At 35.6% G+C, this 18,279-nt stretch overlaps 1 protein-coding gene across 2 annotated transcripts in view; it reads right to left on the minus strand.

Moving 5' to 3' along the window:
• UBE3D (ubiquitin protein ligase E3D) overlaps window positions 1-18,279 on the minus strand; it is a gene marked incomplete at its 3' end in the record, with an annotated part of 120,537 nt that overhangs the window by 84,155 nt on the left and 18,103 nt on the right. For both annotated transcript variants that reach the window (XM_081094262.1, XM_081094263.1), the window contains exons 4-7: window positions 15,183-15,252; window positions 6,842-6,911; window positions 5,306-5,414; window positions 3,455-3,618 (exon numbers count right to left, since the gene is read on the minus strand). In XM_081094262.1, the coding sequence (XP_080950388.1) occupies window positions 3,455-3,618; window positions 5,306-5,414; window positions 6,842-6,911; window positions 15,183-15,252 (413 nt within the window). The remainder of the gene's footprint in view (window positions 1-3,454; window positions 3,619-5,305; window positions 5,415-6,841; window positions 6,912-15,182; window positions 15,253-18,279) is intronic.

Raw genomic sequence — 18,279 nt, forward strand, 5'->3', positions numbered from 1 at the left:
TTACATTACATTTTCTAACAAAGTTAACATGTAAGATTATAGAGATTTTGGCTCATGCCACAGTAAAATTTCTCTTCTTTGCAGGCCTAAATACAATTTCAAGAAAATGTTGGGCTATGACACCCAGAGGGATAAGATAGACTCAGCTGGATTTTAGGAGATAATCTAGATTAGGGTTTCTCCACTTTTGGCATTATTAGCATTTGGGGCTAGATAATTCTTTGTTGTAGGAGGTCTCCAATGCATTGTAAGATGTTTAAGAGCTTCCCTGGCTCTACCTACTAGATGCCAGCCCGCACCCCCTACCCCCCCGCCCCCAAGTTGTAACAACCAAAAATGTCTCCAGACACTGCCAATGTCCCCTGAGGGGAAAATTACCCCCAGATTAGAGAATGAGGACACAGATAAACTGATGAATTGGCAGATTAAACTGCAAAAGTTAACTTTAGTTAACAAAGCTAAAAAAGTAATATTTAGTATCTAAATCTGATATGCAAACTAAAGAATGTGAGTTGTAGGGTAATTGTAGGTGAAGGAAGGAGAGATTAAAAAAACAGATTTCAAAATGTTAAGAGATATGTGTGTCTATTGCTAGAAAGAAAGAACATTCTAAAAATATTACTGCCACTTTTTTGTGTGAGTGCTCAAGGAAATAAAACCCTAGTTACATTTGCTATTTTCCTCTTTTAGACTGCCATCTGGCAATCCATACTTCCACTAGAAAAAATTCTAGCCAACTGGACTAAAATAGTTAATGCACCAACCCATGCACCAAAAATATGCCAGGGAATCTACGGCTTCCTCAGTCATGCCCCAAAAGATAGAAACTATCGTCCTCAGAAAATAAAAGTAAATAACTCACAGGATGCTTACACAACTTGGCAAAATTCCCCTCCTACCTTGGGAGGTGTGGGGACCAAGTCACACAGTAGCTGGAGGAAAAGCACAACAGAAGTATATGAAACAGGCAAACTAAAGTAATCAAACTCATTTATTGGACGTCAACTCATTCCCAAGACATATGGAGTTAAAAAATAAAGAGTCCACTAATCAAATACAAGAGAACACAACCTAAATAGTCATTATATTTCTGATGTCACAGAGATTTGTTAGGAATGAATGAAATAATGGGACAGGTGTAATGATCCGTGTAACACTCCTCAGGAAAGGCAGTGCGAAGATTCTTCATAATAATGAACACAAGGTTCACCACCATAACTGAATCTACTCCCACTTCCTTTTTCTTAATACCCAGAGCTTTAAAGTACAGCTGCAAATCTACTTCTGCCCACCCCTATAACGCAAAAACTGATATCAAAACCAGAAGAAAATGACTTTTCCATATTCACAGTGAGATTTAACACACTCTTCTGAAAAATTCACATTTCAAATAAATAAAAAAAGATGATTTAAAAAGGTTTTAATGAACTTGACTAAATAAATCTAAATATATAAAGGCAGACATACATCCACACTAGTGAATAAAGAATATAATCAGTGAACAACTTAAAAGTTTACTATGTATTAGAATACACACACACACACACCACACACACACACACACATACACACGGCTAAACAAAGTTCCCAAAGCATCAAATACACATAAGCCTTATTATCTGATCATGCATTAATAAAACACAAAGATAGTCAAGTGAACCTATTTCATTTAGACTGGCATCAGATGTGCAAAAATCTAAATGGCAGGTTGAGTGAGGGTGCAGGAAAATGGGCATTTACAGAAACTTCAGTTGGGAATATAAATCCATAATATCTTTTTGCAAAACAATTTGATACTATCTATCAAAATTTTAAATGTCATACCCTTTGACTCAGCAATTATACTTTTAAAAATCCTTATTACAAAAATAGTACACATAATCACAAAACAAATGTACAACACACACAGGACAGTACTAACTACAGCAGCAAAAAAGTAATAACCCAAATATCTATCGACAGAAAAATGATTAAATATTTACAGTACATCCATTTCATAAAATGCTGAGCACTGATATAGACAGAATCTCCAAGACACAGTGTTTTTTAAGTGTAAAAAATATACATGTACCATTCAACTTATGTTAAAATACAATATAACAGAAAAAAGGAAAGGACGAATACACAACATACTTTTTACTTCTGGAAAGAGAAAGGATGGAGAACTTCCATATTTGACTTCATATTTGTCTCTACTGTATGAATATTTTATGAATTATACTGCTTGCATAATTCAAAGTCAAGCAATGATTTTTAAAATTTTCTTATTTACTTCCCAGAAAAAGATTGGGACCTTTCTGTTCCTGGTACAAATTTGATGGAACCCATTTTAGAGTACAGGACAAGTATAACTTCCAATCTGTTCAAATAAGAAGACTCTGTTTCCTCTGCCGGGAATGCTCTTCCCAGCAATAAGCCTCACTCCCTAACTTCTTTCAAGTTTTCCAATTAAATATCATCTTAATCCGAGGAACCGTCCTTGCCTTTTCAATATAAAATGAAAAACCTTCCCATGCCCATTTTACCACTCCCCAACTACCTCACCTAGCTTTAAATTCACTAGCCGTGCTATTTACACCTGTGTCTTAGCATCCTTATTGCTAAACTAGAGGCCTAATGCACAAAGATTCATGCAAGAATGGGCCTTCCCCCTGGCTGCCGGTACCACCTTCGCTCAGGCTGGAGCCGCCTTTCCGCCTTCGCTCTGGCTCGGAGCTGCCTTTCTGCCTTCACTCTGGCCCAGAGTCGCCTTTCCGCCTTCCACGCTGCCCAGAGGCCTGGAGCGGCCCCGGCTGCACCCACTGCTCAATGCCTGTGTATGCAAATTAACCCACCATCTTTGTTGGGTTAATTTGCATACGCACGCCTGATTGGCTGGTGGGCGTCACGAAGATACAGTCAATTTGCATCTTTCTCTTTTATTAGTGTAGAAGATGGGGGTGATAATAGTATCTACCCACAGAGTGCTGTTAGACTTAAATGAACTAGAAGCCCTTACGTGAGAGTTGGTGTCATAGTAAGGGCCACATTAATCTTTGATATTTTTGCCTGTTTTGTTTATGATCTGCCTTCCCCCGCTTAGAATGACAACTCAAGGAGGCAGGGACTGTGTTTTATTTGCTCTTGTATCCTGAATGCCTGGAAACTGCTTATCAGTACTAGTAAATATTCATAGTTGTTGAGTCTGATTTAGTACTGCAGCCATATGTAGAGACAGCTGAGATTATAAGAAAAAGACCAATTGTTTTCAGTAAAAGCAAGCTTTCTGCACATTAGCATGAATCATCTATAATAATTCAATCTACTCTGAAAGGATAACATTTAGGAGTATGACTCCAAGAAGCTTCAAGTATGGAAGTGGTACAGTAGCATTTAATTCATTAAGTTCTTAACACCAACATGGCAACAGAAACTAAAACATAATGTGAAATGAGAAAACAAGAGCACAACTTACTTTTCATTCCTACTTTTGATGCATGGCTGGTAGAGGACTTTGACAGCATTCTGAGCAGAACTGGAATCTGCCTTCAATATGTCTTCCAACAAGGGAAACTTTTTGACACTTCTGGAACTTGCCAAAGATTCAATCACCAAACTGTCTGAGTTTAAAAGCCATAGCTAAAGATAAGGAGAGAAAAGTCCAAGTATAAGGATATCACCATCCTACCCCTATCTCATATCATCACTCAAATAAACAAACACAAAACAAACCTATAAAAATATCAGAAAAAATATAAGAGAACCATCTATGTAATTTTTAAGGAAGGTTCGTCTTTCAAAGTATAACCATGGTAGAGTAAACAACATGATAAAGTTTGAAAAAAAGAAGAAAAAGACAACTAGCTAGAAAGAAGTATTTAATACACATATAACAAAGTTATTGTATACAGCACTCCTAAAAATCCAGCCCAATGGAAATGCAGGCAAAGAATATGAACAGCATTATCAGAAGAAATAAGTGATAAACATATAAAAATGTTAATATAACTGGCAATAAGGAAATGCAAAATTTGTGTGCTACCCTTTTTCACTTATCCGATTGGCAAATACAAGAAGATTGATACCGCCAGTTCAGAAGAGGGCTCTGGATGGATACTCCCAAACACTGCTGGTGGAAGAGTGAGGATTTGAATGCGTGTGATTCCATCAGGGAATACTCTCAGGAGACTGGGAGTAAGGTAAACAGGAGAAGGTGGAGGGAGGAGCCAGGCAAGGATGTGAACTCAGCTGGAGTCTGGCTCAGCCTGATCCCACAAGGACATCACACCCAAGGTTTGTCCCACCTTGAGAAACAGGAGACCCCAGCTTCATTGCAGCTTTATTTACCAAAACCAAAAGGTAGAAACAATCTGAATGTCCATCTATGAATGAATAAAGAAAATGTGGCACATATATATAATGAAAGGAAATCTTATAATATGAGACCACATGGATGATGAACTTGAGGACATTTTGCTAAGTGAAACAAGCCAGACACAGAAGGACAAAAGAAAAAAAAATGCATGATCCCATTTATATGAGGAATCTAAAATAGTCTAACTCATAGAAGTAGAGAGTAGAATGGGAGTTGCCAGGGGCTGGGGGAGGGAGAAATGAGGACCTGCTATAAGTACTGTGCTTATAGTTAACAATACTGTATTGTGCACTTAAAAATCTGTGAAGTGTCCCAGCTGGTGTAGCTCAGTTGTTTGAGCGTCATTCCATGCACCAGGAGTGGCTGATTGAATTACCAGTCAGGGCACATGCCCGGGCTGCGGGCTCAATCCCCAGTAGGAGATGTGCAGGAGGCAGCTGATGGATGTTTCTCTCTCATCCATGGTTCTCTCTTCTCTCTCTCTCGCTCCCTGCATCTCTCTGAAATCAATAAAAACATACTTAAAATAAATCTGTGAAGTGGGTAGGTCTCATGTTAAGTTTTCTTACCACAAAACAAACAAAAAAATTCATAAGAGTATCAAGTAGGAAAAAAAAAAAGAAACAGAATTCTGTTATAAGAAAAACCATTAAAACCTGAGTGAAAACTTTGTTTTGTGTTATGAGCTTCTACAGAGCAGGAATCAGGTTGTATTTCTTTCTATATCCCTAGTATCTAGCACATAGAAGCATTTGATCATTTGTTACTAAGTTAAGGAAGTTTTATTTGTGAATTAAACTGATATTCAAATTAAGCTGACATTAAAAATTCTTTGTTTTTTAAATCAACTGTTTTGTAGACCTGAGAATTAAGAAAAAAGAATGACAAAAACTAAAGAATTACTGGGACCCTGTGTTACTCGGGCGACAAAAAGCTGAAATAATTTCTTACCAAGATGTACGGTTTGCTGTCATGACCTTGAACACTGAATCTAAAAGTGCTTCTAGCAGAGGAGAGTTCCACTAGGCACTGAGCGACAGTGCTCTGTACAAACTGAGACCTGTTTGAACAGAAATAAATTTTCACAATGTGCCTCTCATAATAACTCTAAATGGCAAGATGAGCCAAAAATACCCACAGGGTACCTAAAAGACAGAGGCACGTGCATGCCAGATTCTTCTATATGCCACCCTTTCCCTCACAACCTGTGCTAATGTGGATTTTAATATATTTTAATGTATTTGCTCTAGTCTTCTTATATCCTATTCTCCAATCCTTAATACATTTTCCACCCCAAACCTTACTGAATAAAAAATAGTATGTCAGCCCTGGCCGGTGGCTCAGTGGTTAGAGTGTCAGCCTGCACACTGAAGGGTCGTCGGTTTGATTCCCGGTCAAGGGTGCGTACTTCTGTTGTGGATTCAGCCCCCTACCCCTACTTGGGGCACATTTGGGAGGCAGCCAGTGGATGTGTCTCTCTCACATTGATGTTTCACTCTCTTTCTCTGTCTCCCTCTCCCGCCCTGTGAAAAGCAATGGGAAAAATATCCGCAGGTGAGAATTAACAAAACAAAAAACAAAGTATGTCAGACAAGTCAATGTTCCACTTGTGCTGCACATTAAACAGTGAATAGCTAAGTTTGAAAAGGCAAGACATTTCCTCCCAAACATTAGGCAGCATTATCTACAATATTTTCATTTGGATCCCCTAAAGCAGTGGTTCTCAACCTGTGGGTCCCGACCCCTTTGGCAGTCGAATGACCCTTTCACAGGGGTCGCCTAAGACCATCCTGCATATCAGATATTTACATTACGATTCATAACAGTAGCAATATTACAGTTATAAAGTGGCAACAAAAATAATTTTATGTTGGGTCACATGAGGAACTGTATTTAAAGGGCCAGAAGGTTGAGAACCACTGCTAAAGTATCAGATCTTAGGTACCTAAGAAAGCATTTATAGGAGAATAATATGAGACCCTAAATTAGGGTTATACTTAGATTGCCAAAATCATTAGACATCAATAATGAACTAAAATAAAGACATATATACTATAGTTAACTCCTGTTTGCAAACTAAAACAATTTGAAGAAAAGAAACACTAATGGATTTAGTGGCTAAGTACCACTTAAAAACACACACACAAAACATTAGGAAACTGAACCATGTCTCAAATTTTAAGTACATCAAATTACAACCAAAAATAATTATTCAAAAACTTATTGATGGTTAGGTTATAAGACTTTGGATATCTGGCACATAGAAAGAAACAAAAAATCTGAATTAGATTTATATGAGCACATTTGTCTATAACATCATGTAAGCAAATCATAAATAAATCCTCAAGTCTTTTACAAGTGTGGTTTGGTCCAACTAACCTTTCCAAATAAAGAGAAGTATAAATAAAAATGAATTCCCAAGTAATCCATTGTACCTATCTTTTCCTACATTTGAAATTACAGAATAAATATAATTTGCAATTGTACCTTGGTATGATGGGAAAATTTCTCTCAGATGGCTGCATAATCACCTCTGTCATATAAAACTTAATGGTTTCTGGAAAGAAAAAATAGAACATAAAAAATCTCCCCGTATTTTTATTGTGGGCATGTTGGTCCCAAATTATGACATTCAAACTAAATAGTAGATATACTGGTAAAATTAAAATTCTGTAAAAGTTTTTAAAAAGTGACAAAGCCTTTTTAAAAAGAAGACAAAGCCTTGATGACTACAAGGAGACAGCCCTGATACTTCAGACAGCTTGGTGTCACTTCAGAAGAGTATGTTTCAAGTGCATCTGATGTAGCAAGACGCTGCTCACACATGTGGAAGATTATAAAAATTAGTCACAGAGCTGTGGCCTATTATCTAGAAACTGGTCGCTTGGTTTCTGCATTTCTACAGAGTAGCTACAAACCTAGAAGTCACTGAAAAGGGCTTTTTAGTCTTTTAAAGTACCTAAAGCCGTTGCACAGATGCTGTGAACCCATTTACCCAAAATTTCACTGAGTTTATAAAGTACAATTCCCATCAAATCTGGTTATCTAATTACTTAGTTTATTGAAAATTTTAAACAGTAAAGTAAATATCTCATAGAAATAAATATAAACACAACCATTTTGTATTACTTAAAAATCCATGAAAAAGATGTACTCTCACTGGCAATGAAGGAAATACAAATTAAAATGAAATTATTTTGCATCAAATTAATAAAATAATTTTAATGATAAGGTGCAGCACTAATGAACACATAGAGAAATGGGTACACATTCACAAACTGTTGTCAGAATTGAAAATTATATATTTCTGAAAAGTCACTTGTCAAAGGCCTTAAAAATGTGTATATATTTTGATACCATAAGAATTTATCTCAAAAGAATACTCATAGGTATCTCCAAAAATGTATCCATATAATGATTCTCATAATAGAAAAATATTGAAAAATTAAATGTCTAAAAATTAAGGATGGTTAGGTTAAATAAACAATTATACATTTAGGAACAAGAATTCTATTTAGTCATTAAAAATAATGTACCAAATAATTTTTTTGTTTTTATAAGATAAAATTTGTTCCTAATATATTTTCTAAAAAATGTTTCCAATTGCCCAATACAGAAAAAGGCCAAAAAAATCAATACTGTTTAATAGATTATTATATATCTAGAGCCATAATGAATTTATTTTTCTTTGAAGTTCATTTTCACTTTACTATTTTGAAGTCATTTTATTAAATGAAGAACTGAACCTTTTAATTGTATGAAGTGATCCCTTTTACCCCAGCTGCTGTTAAAATAATTTAACCCTATAATTTTAATCCCACAGGTTATTATTAATGTTGTTTTATAAAGTTAATATTAATTTAGTGTCACCCACATATTTATCTCGTTTTTACCAACCCTTCTTGAATTTCGACCATCTATCTGGGATCACTTTCTTCTATAGGTAATATTTCTTTTAATAAGAAACCAAACCACTAGAGGTGAAATATCTGTTTTTATTTGTCAGAAAATATATTTATCTTTGTCTTGATTCTTTCATATCAGGACATTTTCACCTGACATGAAATCTTAGGTTAACTGTTTCTGACCTATGGTCATACTGACACTATCATTCCATTCTCTTCAAACGTCCATTGCTACCATTCCTTTGAAGGTGATCTGTCATTTCTCTTTGGTTGTTTTTAAGATTTTCTCTTTGCTTTTCATTTTTCTCTAGTGTCACTGTGTCTAGCTATGAATTTGTTTTAATTTATCTTTCTTGGGCCTCATATCAATAGAATTCACTGGACTTTTTGAATCTGCAGATTTTTGCTCTCCATGTTTTGTAAAATTGTCCACAATTATCTCTTTACATATTGCCTATGTTCCATTCTACTTCTCTTTTTTTTCTAGAAGTTTGGTTAAACATGCGTTAAATCTTCTCAGAGTATAATTTATGTCCCTTACTCTCTCCTATATGCCTTCTTGTCTCTGTGTCAGATTACAGATTTTTTTTTTTTTTTACTTAGGTATCTTATGTTCATTAATGCTTTCTCCTAATAGTACCTACTCTGCCATTAAACCACTCACTGAATTTTACATTTCAATTATAATTTATTATTATTACTTTTAAATTTGTTTATTGATTTTAGAGAGAGGAAGGGAAAAGGGGAGAAAGAAAGAGAAATGCTGATGTGAAAGAGAAACATCAATCGGTTACCTCCTATATGTACCCTGAGAGGTGACTGAATCCACAACCTGGACATGTGCCCTGACTGGGAATGGAACTGGTGACCTTTTGGTGCACTGGACAATGCTCCACCAACTAAGCCACACCAGCAAGGACTCAATTATATATATATATATATATATATATATATATATATATATATATATATAAAATATATAAAAATATTTTACTATATTTTTTAAAATTCTATTGTGAATCTTTTCCAAATGTAGTTTCCTTTTCCTTTTGAGATCAAGTCTGCCTTTTATATTGTTAAATATAGTCAGCATGGTTGTTTTAACAGTTTACATCTGAAAATTCCAATAACAGAAGTCTGTTTCTATTATTTCCTGTTTTTGTTCTTATTGATGGAACAAATAATAATTTACTTGCTTGCTTATTTATGTTTGGTTATATAGTGAACACTGCACTTGACAGATTCTGTGAGAATAATATGTTTTACAGTGAAGATACCTTCCTCCATAAGTGATTTGATTTTGCCAGGCGCACAGTGTTATATCTGTACAAAGCAGAATAACCAAGTTCAAGACCTGAAATATCCTAAAGTCCCAAAGGATTGATAAGTATTCCATAGAGCTGACCTGCTTTTGATTCACCTTCACTATTAAGATATGACTCTTCAGCATCTCATATTTTTATATAGGCACTTACTAGGTTCCCATCTTGTATAGTCTTTGATTTCTATCCTTACTTCCCAAAGCAACCAAAATAAAAGTTCTAATTTTAGAGAACTGGCAAATTGCAGGGAAAAGGTGGCTTCAATTTTGTGCTAAACTCTTTTGAGTTTGCTTTTGTGGTAATTTCCACAAAATTTCCATTTATCTTGCTCCTCATTCCTTCCTGTGGATTCCAAATACCGCTGGTATCTTTTACTTTAGCCTGAATAACTTTCCTGAGAATATTCTGTAGAGAAGATCTGCTAGTAATACATTATTTCCATCTATTTATATAAAAATGTCCTCATTGTGCCTTCCTTTTCAAAAGATAGTTTTGCTGGGTATAGAATTGTTAGTTGACAGGTGTTCCCTCTCCCTAGCATTTTGAATATCTCATTTTAGTGTCTTCTGGCTGTCATCATTTCTATAAGTCAGCCTCAATTATATCCTGAAATTCCTATATGTGATATTTTGTTTTGCTCTTGTTACTTTGAATATTCTCTTTGCATCTTTAGCTTTTTCTTAATATATATTTCTTATTTCAGAGAAGGAGAGATAGAAATATCAGTGATGAAAGAGAATCAATCATCAATTGGCTGCCTCCTGCATGCCCCACAATGGGGATCAAGCCTGCAACCCAGGCATGTGCCCTGACTGGGAATTGAACTGTGACCTCCTGGTTCATAGGTCAATGCTCAAACACTGAGCCACACTGGCAGGGCTTTTCACTTTTAGGTTTTATCAGTTTGATTATAATGTGCCTGCGTGAAGAGTTCTTTTTTGTTTATTCTATTTGAGATTCATTACAGTACTTGGATCTGAAAGTTAATATTTTTCAGCAATTTTGCCAATATTTCAGCCATTTTTTTCTATAATTTTTTTTCCTGACCTTTGTTTTTCTCCTCACCTTCTGAGATTCCAATTACACATTTATTGAAAAACTTAAGATTGTACCACGAATCTCTGAGGTTCTATTCATTATGCTTTAGACTTTTTTCTTTCTGTTCTTTGGGTTGATTAATTTCTATTAATCTACTTCAGTGATATTTTTTCTTCTGTCATCTCAAATATGTGGCTTAGCTAATCCAACGATTTTATAGTTACTGTAATTGTCAGCTCTGCAATTATCAACTGGTTCTTCTTTTTAAATTTCCATTTTGTTGAGATTTGCCCTTAGTTCACTCAAGAGGCTTTTTAAAATTCTTTGCCATATTTATAATAGCTGCTCAATACCTTTGTCTGCTAAATCTAATATTTGTGCTTACTCTGCACCTGTTTATTGAATTCTGTTTTTTTTTTTCCTTGAGTATGAATCACTCTGTTCTAACTCTTTGCCTACAATTTCTAGATGGAAGTAAGACATCATATGAAATACATTGCAGCAATTCTGGATTGTCTTTTGCTCTCTTAAGGGTTACTGGTTTATAGATATAGCCCAGATTCACACTGTGAAATATGTCTTTCCACAGTGTGTAGCCTCTCATGACTCTGCTCAGTTTTGTTTGGCCGGTTCACTGGAGAGTATGTACTATACTTGTATCGTTTAGCTGTCAGCAAATTTGGGAAGAAGTTCTGCTCAAACACCTCAAGCCAGTAAGGCTCCCACCTTCTGCTGCTCAAGTTGTATGTGGATTGAAGAATGCAATCTGAGGTACAGCAAATCGGCAGGTCTCCCCAAGCTTTCAATTCTTACTGAACTCTCTGCGCCTATTGCATGCACGTATAGTTTAGCAGTCAGCCAGAGTTGTGCGAAGAAAGTGATATCTCAGCCCTTCTATGGCCTTGATGCTCCCAATTTTTTCCTCTTTAATTTCCAGTTTCTTCCGCAACCAAACTTACCACCTGTAAACCATAAAGCTGAGTGCTTCCTGCCCAAGTTGAGGCAAGGGGCATGGCAATGCCCCCAAGAGACAAGGGTACAATTTGCCATTCTAAGCAAAAGCAATAGCAGTTTCTCATAACTAAATCATTCTTCAAATCACTGCTTCATTCTGGTCTTCCAGCGACTGCTCTTAATGTTTTGCACTCGTACAGTCCTGTATTTGTTTTCTACAGAATGGAACTATTCTTTATAGCACTGTTTTTGAAAGTGGAGTCCTACTAATTTACTTTCAAAGTAGAGGTGAATCTCTCTCTCTTACATCACCTCACACACCCTCAACATATATTGACCCCCAAATATACTTATATATTACATCACAAAGATTTTTGGTTAAATCAATATTCGGTGTTTACACTATGGAGATCATAATGATACAATGGCAATGTTTCCTTTCTTGCTCAGTCTTGTTTTCCTGCAGTGTGTAATTGCTTTCTTTTTCATGTGTTTAATTTTCCAAGCACCTTTACCTAATTCTTCCGTTGTGATGAAGTGATTTGTCTCAAGATTGTTTGTTTCATGTGATCAAACAAATAAAAAAATTTATCAGTTTCACCTTACAACTGAAAACGCCTTTACTGCAATCTTCTCTCCTCCTGATTCACCCCAGGCTGTTATTCTCTAGGCCTGCTGCACATCCCTCATCCTGAGACTTCTTTATCTTGCTCTCCTGTGTTAGATAATCTGTTTCCTAAATCCCATGTCCTCTCTCTTCAGACCGAATCCCTAGTTTTGGTGATAAATATCCTATGCTAGATTCCTAAGGAATATATACCTTTGCGATCTATATTTTAAAATCATGTTATTTCCAGAAATGTATTTGTTATCTTCATACTTGATTCATGGTTTGTCTGGGTATAGTATTCTGGGTTAAAAATCTTTTTTCTTCTAAATTATGAAGGTATCGCTTCATTGTCTTTTAGCTTTCAACACTGCTGTGAAGTTCTAATTCCTAATCCTTGCCCAACTACCTCCTTTTTTTCTCTCTGGAAACTTCATTCTTAGTGTTCAGAAATTACTCAATGATGTGGCTTGGAGTAGCTTCCCTGCTATTCCTCTATTAATTATGCTTGACACTTAGTGGGCCCTTCCTATTGACAAACTTAAGCCCTTGCTCTGGAAAATAGCCTTGTGATATATTTTTTTGTATTTTTTGTCCTTTGATAATTCCCTACACTCTATTGTCTCTATTCTCTTTTTCTAGAATTCCCATTATCTAGATGTTAGATGTCCTAAAAGGCTCAGTGCATTCATTCACTCAACAAATATTACGAGATACCCATCATGTGCCACATGTTCTAAGTGCTGGGATTACATGATAAATGAGATAGACAGTATCCTTATCCTCCAGAAACTTACGTGATGATTTTTTTTAAATACTTCCTTTCCCAATTTTCAGTCTCTGTCAATTGTTTCTGATTTCTAAGTTAGCGCCTTAATTTTATCATCCAGTCCTTTGGTTAGTTTTTTAAGTCATTACACCTTTAATTCTATATTCTCCAAATTATGGAGGTAGTATTATTTCATTCTCCAAGGACATTTATTATGCTTTTGAAAAGGTTCTCTTCTATTTTATACATAATTTGTTTCTTCTCAGTGCCTTTGCTATGCTAACTTGATGATTTATTTGCGTTGGTCTCTTTCATGTTGGAATTTCCCTCAAATATTTGTTGATTGTCAGCAATCCATTCATATTTAAGTGTAAGGTAATAAAATGCTAAGGGAAAGCTTTTGGGTGTAGGTATAAGGCTTGTTGATTGTAGGACAGTTGAATATAAGCTCAATTTTGTTGAATGATCCCTAAGAATCTGTGTCTCCTGTGGGGCGCGGCTACAGTGTTTTGGCCAGGTTCAAGCCTCGGACTAATGAAAGGACAGGGTCCTCTCATTGCCACGTGCAAGTCCCAGCTGGAGGGCAGGGCCCTCCCAGCACAATTATAGCCAACAGCTATAGTTGTAAGCTTGAACCTATGGTCCGAACACGTGGCCCCACATGCCTTGTGCTAGAGTTCAGGTGCATATAGTTGAGGAGGGTTGGAACTCACGAGAATGCTCTAAACAACTTGATCACGCCCCTACTTTGCCTCGTGGCATCTGCTATAAAATAAAGACATGGCTTGTGGGCGCTGGTGTTGTCTCCTCATCAGGGAGCAGCGTCCCACCGAGACCCAGCTTTCATTCTCTTGTCTGTCTTTTCTCAATCCTTTCACCCCCCAACTCAGGATCACCTTTGGACTTAACAGTCTCCAAATCTTTTCTCTGATTGGTACTCTTCCATTACTTCAAGAAAGGGTTCTCCAATCTCCTAGCTTGAAAGTATAAGCAAGTTGCAAGGGGAGGAGGAGAAACAGGAGCTCCCTATATCAACTATATCAATCATCCTGCTTCCAGCTCTTTGTCTCAGACTGCCTTCCCTGTTCCTGCTGCCCCCAAATTGTAACCAGTTCTGGGGTTCTACAATGAATACTGGCTCACTTCTCACCCAAATAACCTTCTGCAGACACTTAGGCTGTGGCTCTCCCCACATTGCCAAGTTTGTTCCCAAGGGTGTCTCTCAGCTTTAGAGCTTCGAAAAAAGTTTGCCTACATCTCTTGTTTACATCACTGCTATGTCCTCTCTATTTCTCTTTGTCACTGCGCATGTGTATCTTTTTAATTACTCAACATACATTTTGACTAGACTTCAGGGAGGAGTGAAAAGCATTAAAAAAAATAATTCATTTTATCTAACTTAAATTTTCTAAGTTGTTGCTTAAGGGGCTTGCTTTCATTCTCCAAAAATAACAGTGAAGAGGACTGCATCCTCTACTGCTGCTCATTCTTCCCTTTCTGTTCACTCCAAGGAAGTAACTACTTATAAGATTCTGATTATATTAAAAACGATTATTCATCTCCCACAAAGCTACCACAGCATGTTGTAGCTGTAGATATTTTTAAACTGTATCTTTAAATAGTATACATTTTAATTACTGGGATTTTCATTATTACATTTCAAAGCAGTATAACATAGACTTTATATAAAATATAATTAACATTATTGGGAAGAATAAGGAGCAAAGTACAAAACTCAAAATGTATTTTCTTCCATTTCAAAACGTTCTCTCCCACCCTTAGCCCCAAAATACATCCCTGAGGCAGAGGGCAGCCAAGACAAGCAACTTTTCCATCATCTCTGGCAACCAACTCTTCTGATTGAGGAACTGTGTTAAGAAAAAATCTCCAGTCTTCTTTAAGACAGACCCAACTACAAAGTTTATATAATTGCTTTATATCTACAGAGAATATGAATATTACAAATGACCCTACTTCGTAATGCTTAAAATTCAATACCATGTAGTTATAAAGGTCAAAATACACAAAGTTCTTAGCCTATTGGATGTTAGTTGATTTCTATTTTTAAAAGTATAAATTCTAAAATAAATAAATAAATAAAAGTATAAATTCTGTAACATATATTAGTCATCTCTCTTTCATACATATTTCCTATAAAACCTATTTTGACTCTTACTCCAGTGTATTTTATAGGCTTTTTAACAAAAAGGCAATCATTTTGGCTTTTTCTTACCTGATGACATGGTCTCTCCCAACATTACCTTGCAACGCTTACAAATTACTTTGGTATTTGCCTTTGGTTTCTGTAGAACAGAAAAATGTCATTTAAATGTCATTCTGCTTTTCTTAAAAGGAACATATAATTTTAACATAGTCTCTAGGGTATACATTGAACTTTACATTTTATTTTGCCCTCTCCTAAATACTGGGAATACATTTAGCTTGTATGCATAACTCACATACACAGACATAATTTTTTTCAAGTCTAAAGACAGAATAGTGAACCGAATGATTTTTCAAACCTAGCCACTTCTTGATAATCTAAATGTTGCCAGACAATTTGAATAAGGAGAGCTTTACATTGCTAAAAAGCACCTGCAAATATCCCAATCATTTAGAATTGGCACATGGTAGGCAACAAGGGCAGAGAGGGTAGGTGACTTGCCTCAACTCATGTGTCTAGAAAACAGAAGAATCAGAACTTGAACTCATTATTTTGACTCCTACTCCAGTGTAGCTTATGTTAAAGTCATCTATAATTCATAACCACCATCAGAAGCTAAAAATATCTAACCCATTCATATAATTTTATTTTTCCAGTTAACATATGCATCAGAACAGAAAAGATGGCTAGTGTTCTGGGACAAATTCCTGAAACATTCTTAAACTTCAAAAATCCGTACTCATCATTTGGGATACAGATTAAAATAGCTAGCATTCACCTAATCATTAAGCAAACAAAAAATGCTCTTTATGACACAGAGAATAGATGGTAGTTACCAGAGGTGAGGCTGGGTGTGGGTGGGGGGGTAAGGCAAAAATGGGCGAAGGGGTTCAAAATAGGTAAAAATAAATAAATTTTAAATAAATAAAGAAGTCCTGGGATGTATTGTACAGCATGGCAACTATAATTAATAAAACTATATTCATATTTGAAAGTTACTGAGAGTGAATCTTAAAAGTATTCATCACAAGAAAAACAAATGTAACTGTAAGGTGATAAATGTTAACTAGAATTATTGTGATGACCATTTTTGCAGTATGTACAAATAGCAAATCCTTATGTAGTATACCTGAAAGTAATATGTTATATGTCAATTATACCTCAATTTAAAAAAATCTTCCTAATTTGTGGTTTGTTGTAGAAGTTATGTTATAAGCAATAGCAAAGTGGTTAAAAGCCCAGAGTCTGGGGCCAGACTTCCTAAGTTCAAATCCCAACTCTGTTATTTACTAGACTTGTGACCTTGGGCAAGTTAACTATCCTGTGTTGGTTTCCTTATCTGTGAAATGGACTTAATAGTAATCACTAATTCACAGTTTATTAGGATTTAGAAAAGAGTGTTATAAAGCACTGTCCTGGGTACATGGTAACTACTAAGATGGATGTTACATAAATATACTATTGGCACAAATCATTCCAGAAATGGGCAGAAAACCCATACCCTCCCACAAGGGACTGCTTTTTTGCCCTTTACTAGGCAGCCACTGTACATTAATTAAGAATCTAAAAAAAAAAAAAATGAATGAAAGCAAGCCCTTTTCACATCCATAGTAATACCTGTGTTAAAGCCACACACTATTTGTCTCACCCAGATATACTGCTAAATGGCAGAAGTCACATAAAAGTGGGCAGGGAGAAGACATTTCTGCAACTCTGGCCACCTGAGGTCATCCCCCTTGGGAAGTCCCAGAATAGAATGTGGGTCGAAGTGAGGAAATAGTGACTTTCTGATGTGGGGTAACATATGTAGTAATCTAAGGACTTTCTGATGTGGGTAGCATATGTAGTAATCTAAGGAATAAGTCTTAACAGATTAGTATAAGGAAGTAGAATTATATTTCCCATGACATGTTTCCTGAAAAACTGTACACAAAGCACATTTAAACTGAGTTCCATGGATGTCCTGCTAGTACCTGATCTTGGTTGACATTTGAATCTTGGTCCCCTAGATGCTAAAGCTTATGCTTGTAATCACTATGCCAACTATTTTCCAAATCAATTCATGGAATCAATTCAATGGGTTACAGCCTGAATTAAAATACCACAGTGCTTCAAACAAAAGGTAAGTACTGCTTCAAGACCCTTTTACTTGAGGGGTGTGTATGTGTAGTCAAATCTTAATGTAAAAAATGTATTTCTGAGTTTAGTGAGAGATCAAAAAAAGTCCAAAGCCACAGATGTAGAAACCAAGGCAGGAGCCACTTTGTTCAGGTTCAGGCAAGGTTACAGGAAGACAGTTCAGAAACCAGTATGTTCAATTGTAAAGTTTGACATTTTGGCAGTCTCGTGCTTTCTTACAGTAAAACCTATCTGTATGGCTTCAAAGTGGTATTAAAGATACTTTATAAAGAGTCCTACTTGGTACAAGTTAAGTCAGACCATCCCGATTAAGCCTTGCCTAAAACTAAGGACTTTACTAAAAATTAATATAGGGTGTTGGAGTAGCAATGCTTGAGAAGGGATTTTTCTATTGGAAATGGAAATTTTTTCATCAGGTGTTCTGTTATGTATTTTATTTATTTATAGCACACTTCGCTTTGTCTTTCAATGAAGTAGGAAAAGTGGGTTTTGTTGGTATGTCCTTAAAATAAGATTCTATCTTTTTAAAACATAGTAATCAGGATGTCTATGTTTATAATATGATCAATAAAAAGCAAATGACCTCAAACAACCAAATGTGTGACAGTGAAATATAGTTTTAATACAATTTGGAAAATTTGTATACAGCCTTTATTGTATCGTAAGTAATCACTGTTAATTTTGTTAGATGTGAAAATGACACTGTGGTTATGTAAAAAAGAAACACCCATATAGGGATCAAATGACATAATGTCTTGGATTTGCTTTAAAGTACACACATAAAATAATAATAAAAGGGACAGGTAAAGAATACTTTGTGAATCAAGTCAATTGGTATACTGAAGTTTAGAATTCTGTTCTGTTTACATTGGTGAATGTTTACAAAGTCCAACACATCATTCTAAGAAAATAAAAAAGGATATCTTCATGGATTTAACAAAACACATTACCCAAATCAATAAATAATTGATAAGTACCCCAGGAAAGGAAAAAAGGTAAAGCTGGTTGTCATACTTGCCATCCTATA

This window comes from Myotis nattereri, assembly GCF_964212035.1.
Source record: "Myotis nattereri genome assembly, chromosome: 6".
Lineage (NCBI taxonomy): Eukaryota > Metazoa > Chordata > Mammalia > Chiroptera > Vespertilionidae > Myotis > Myotis nattereri.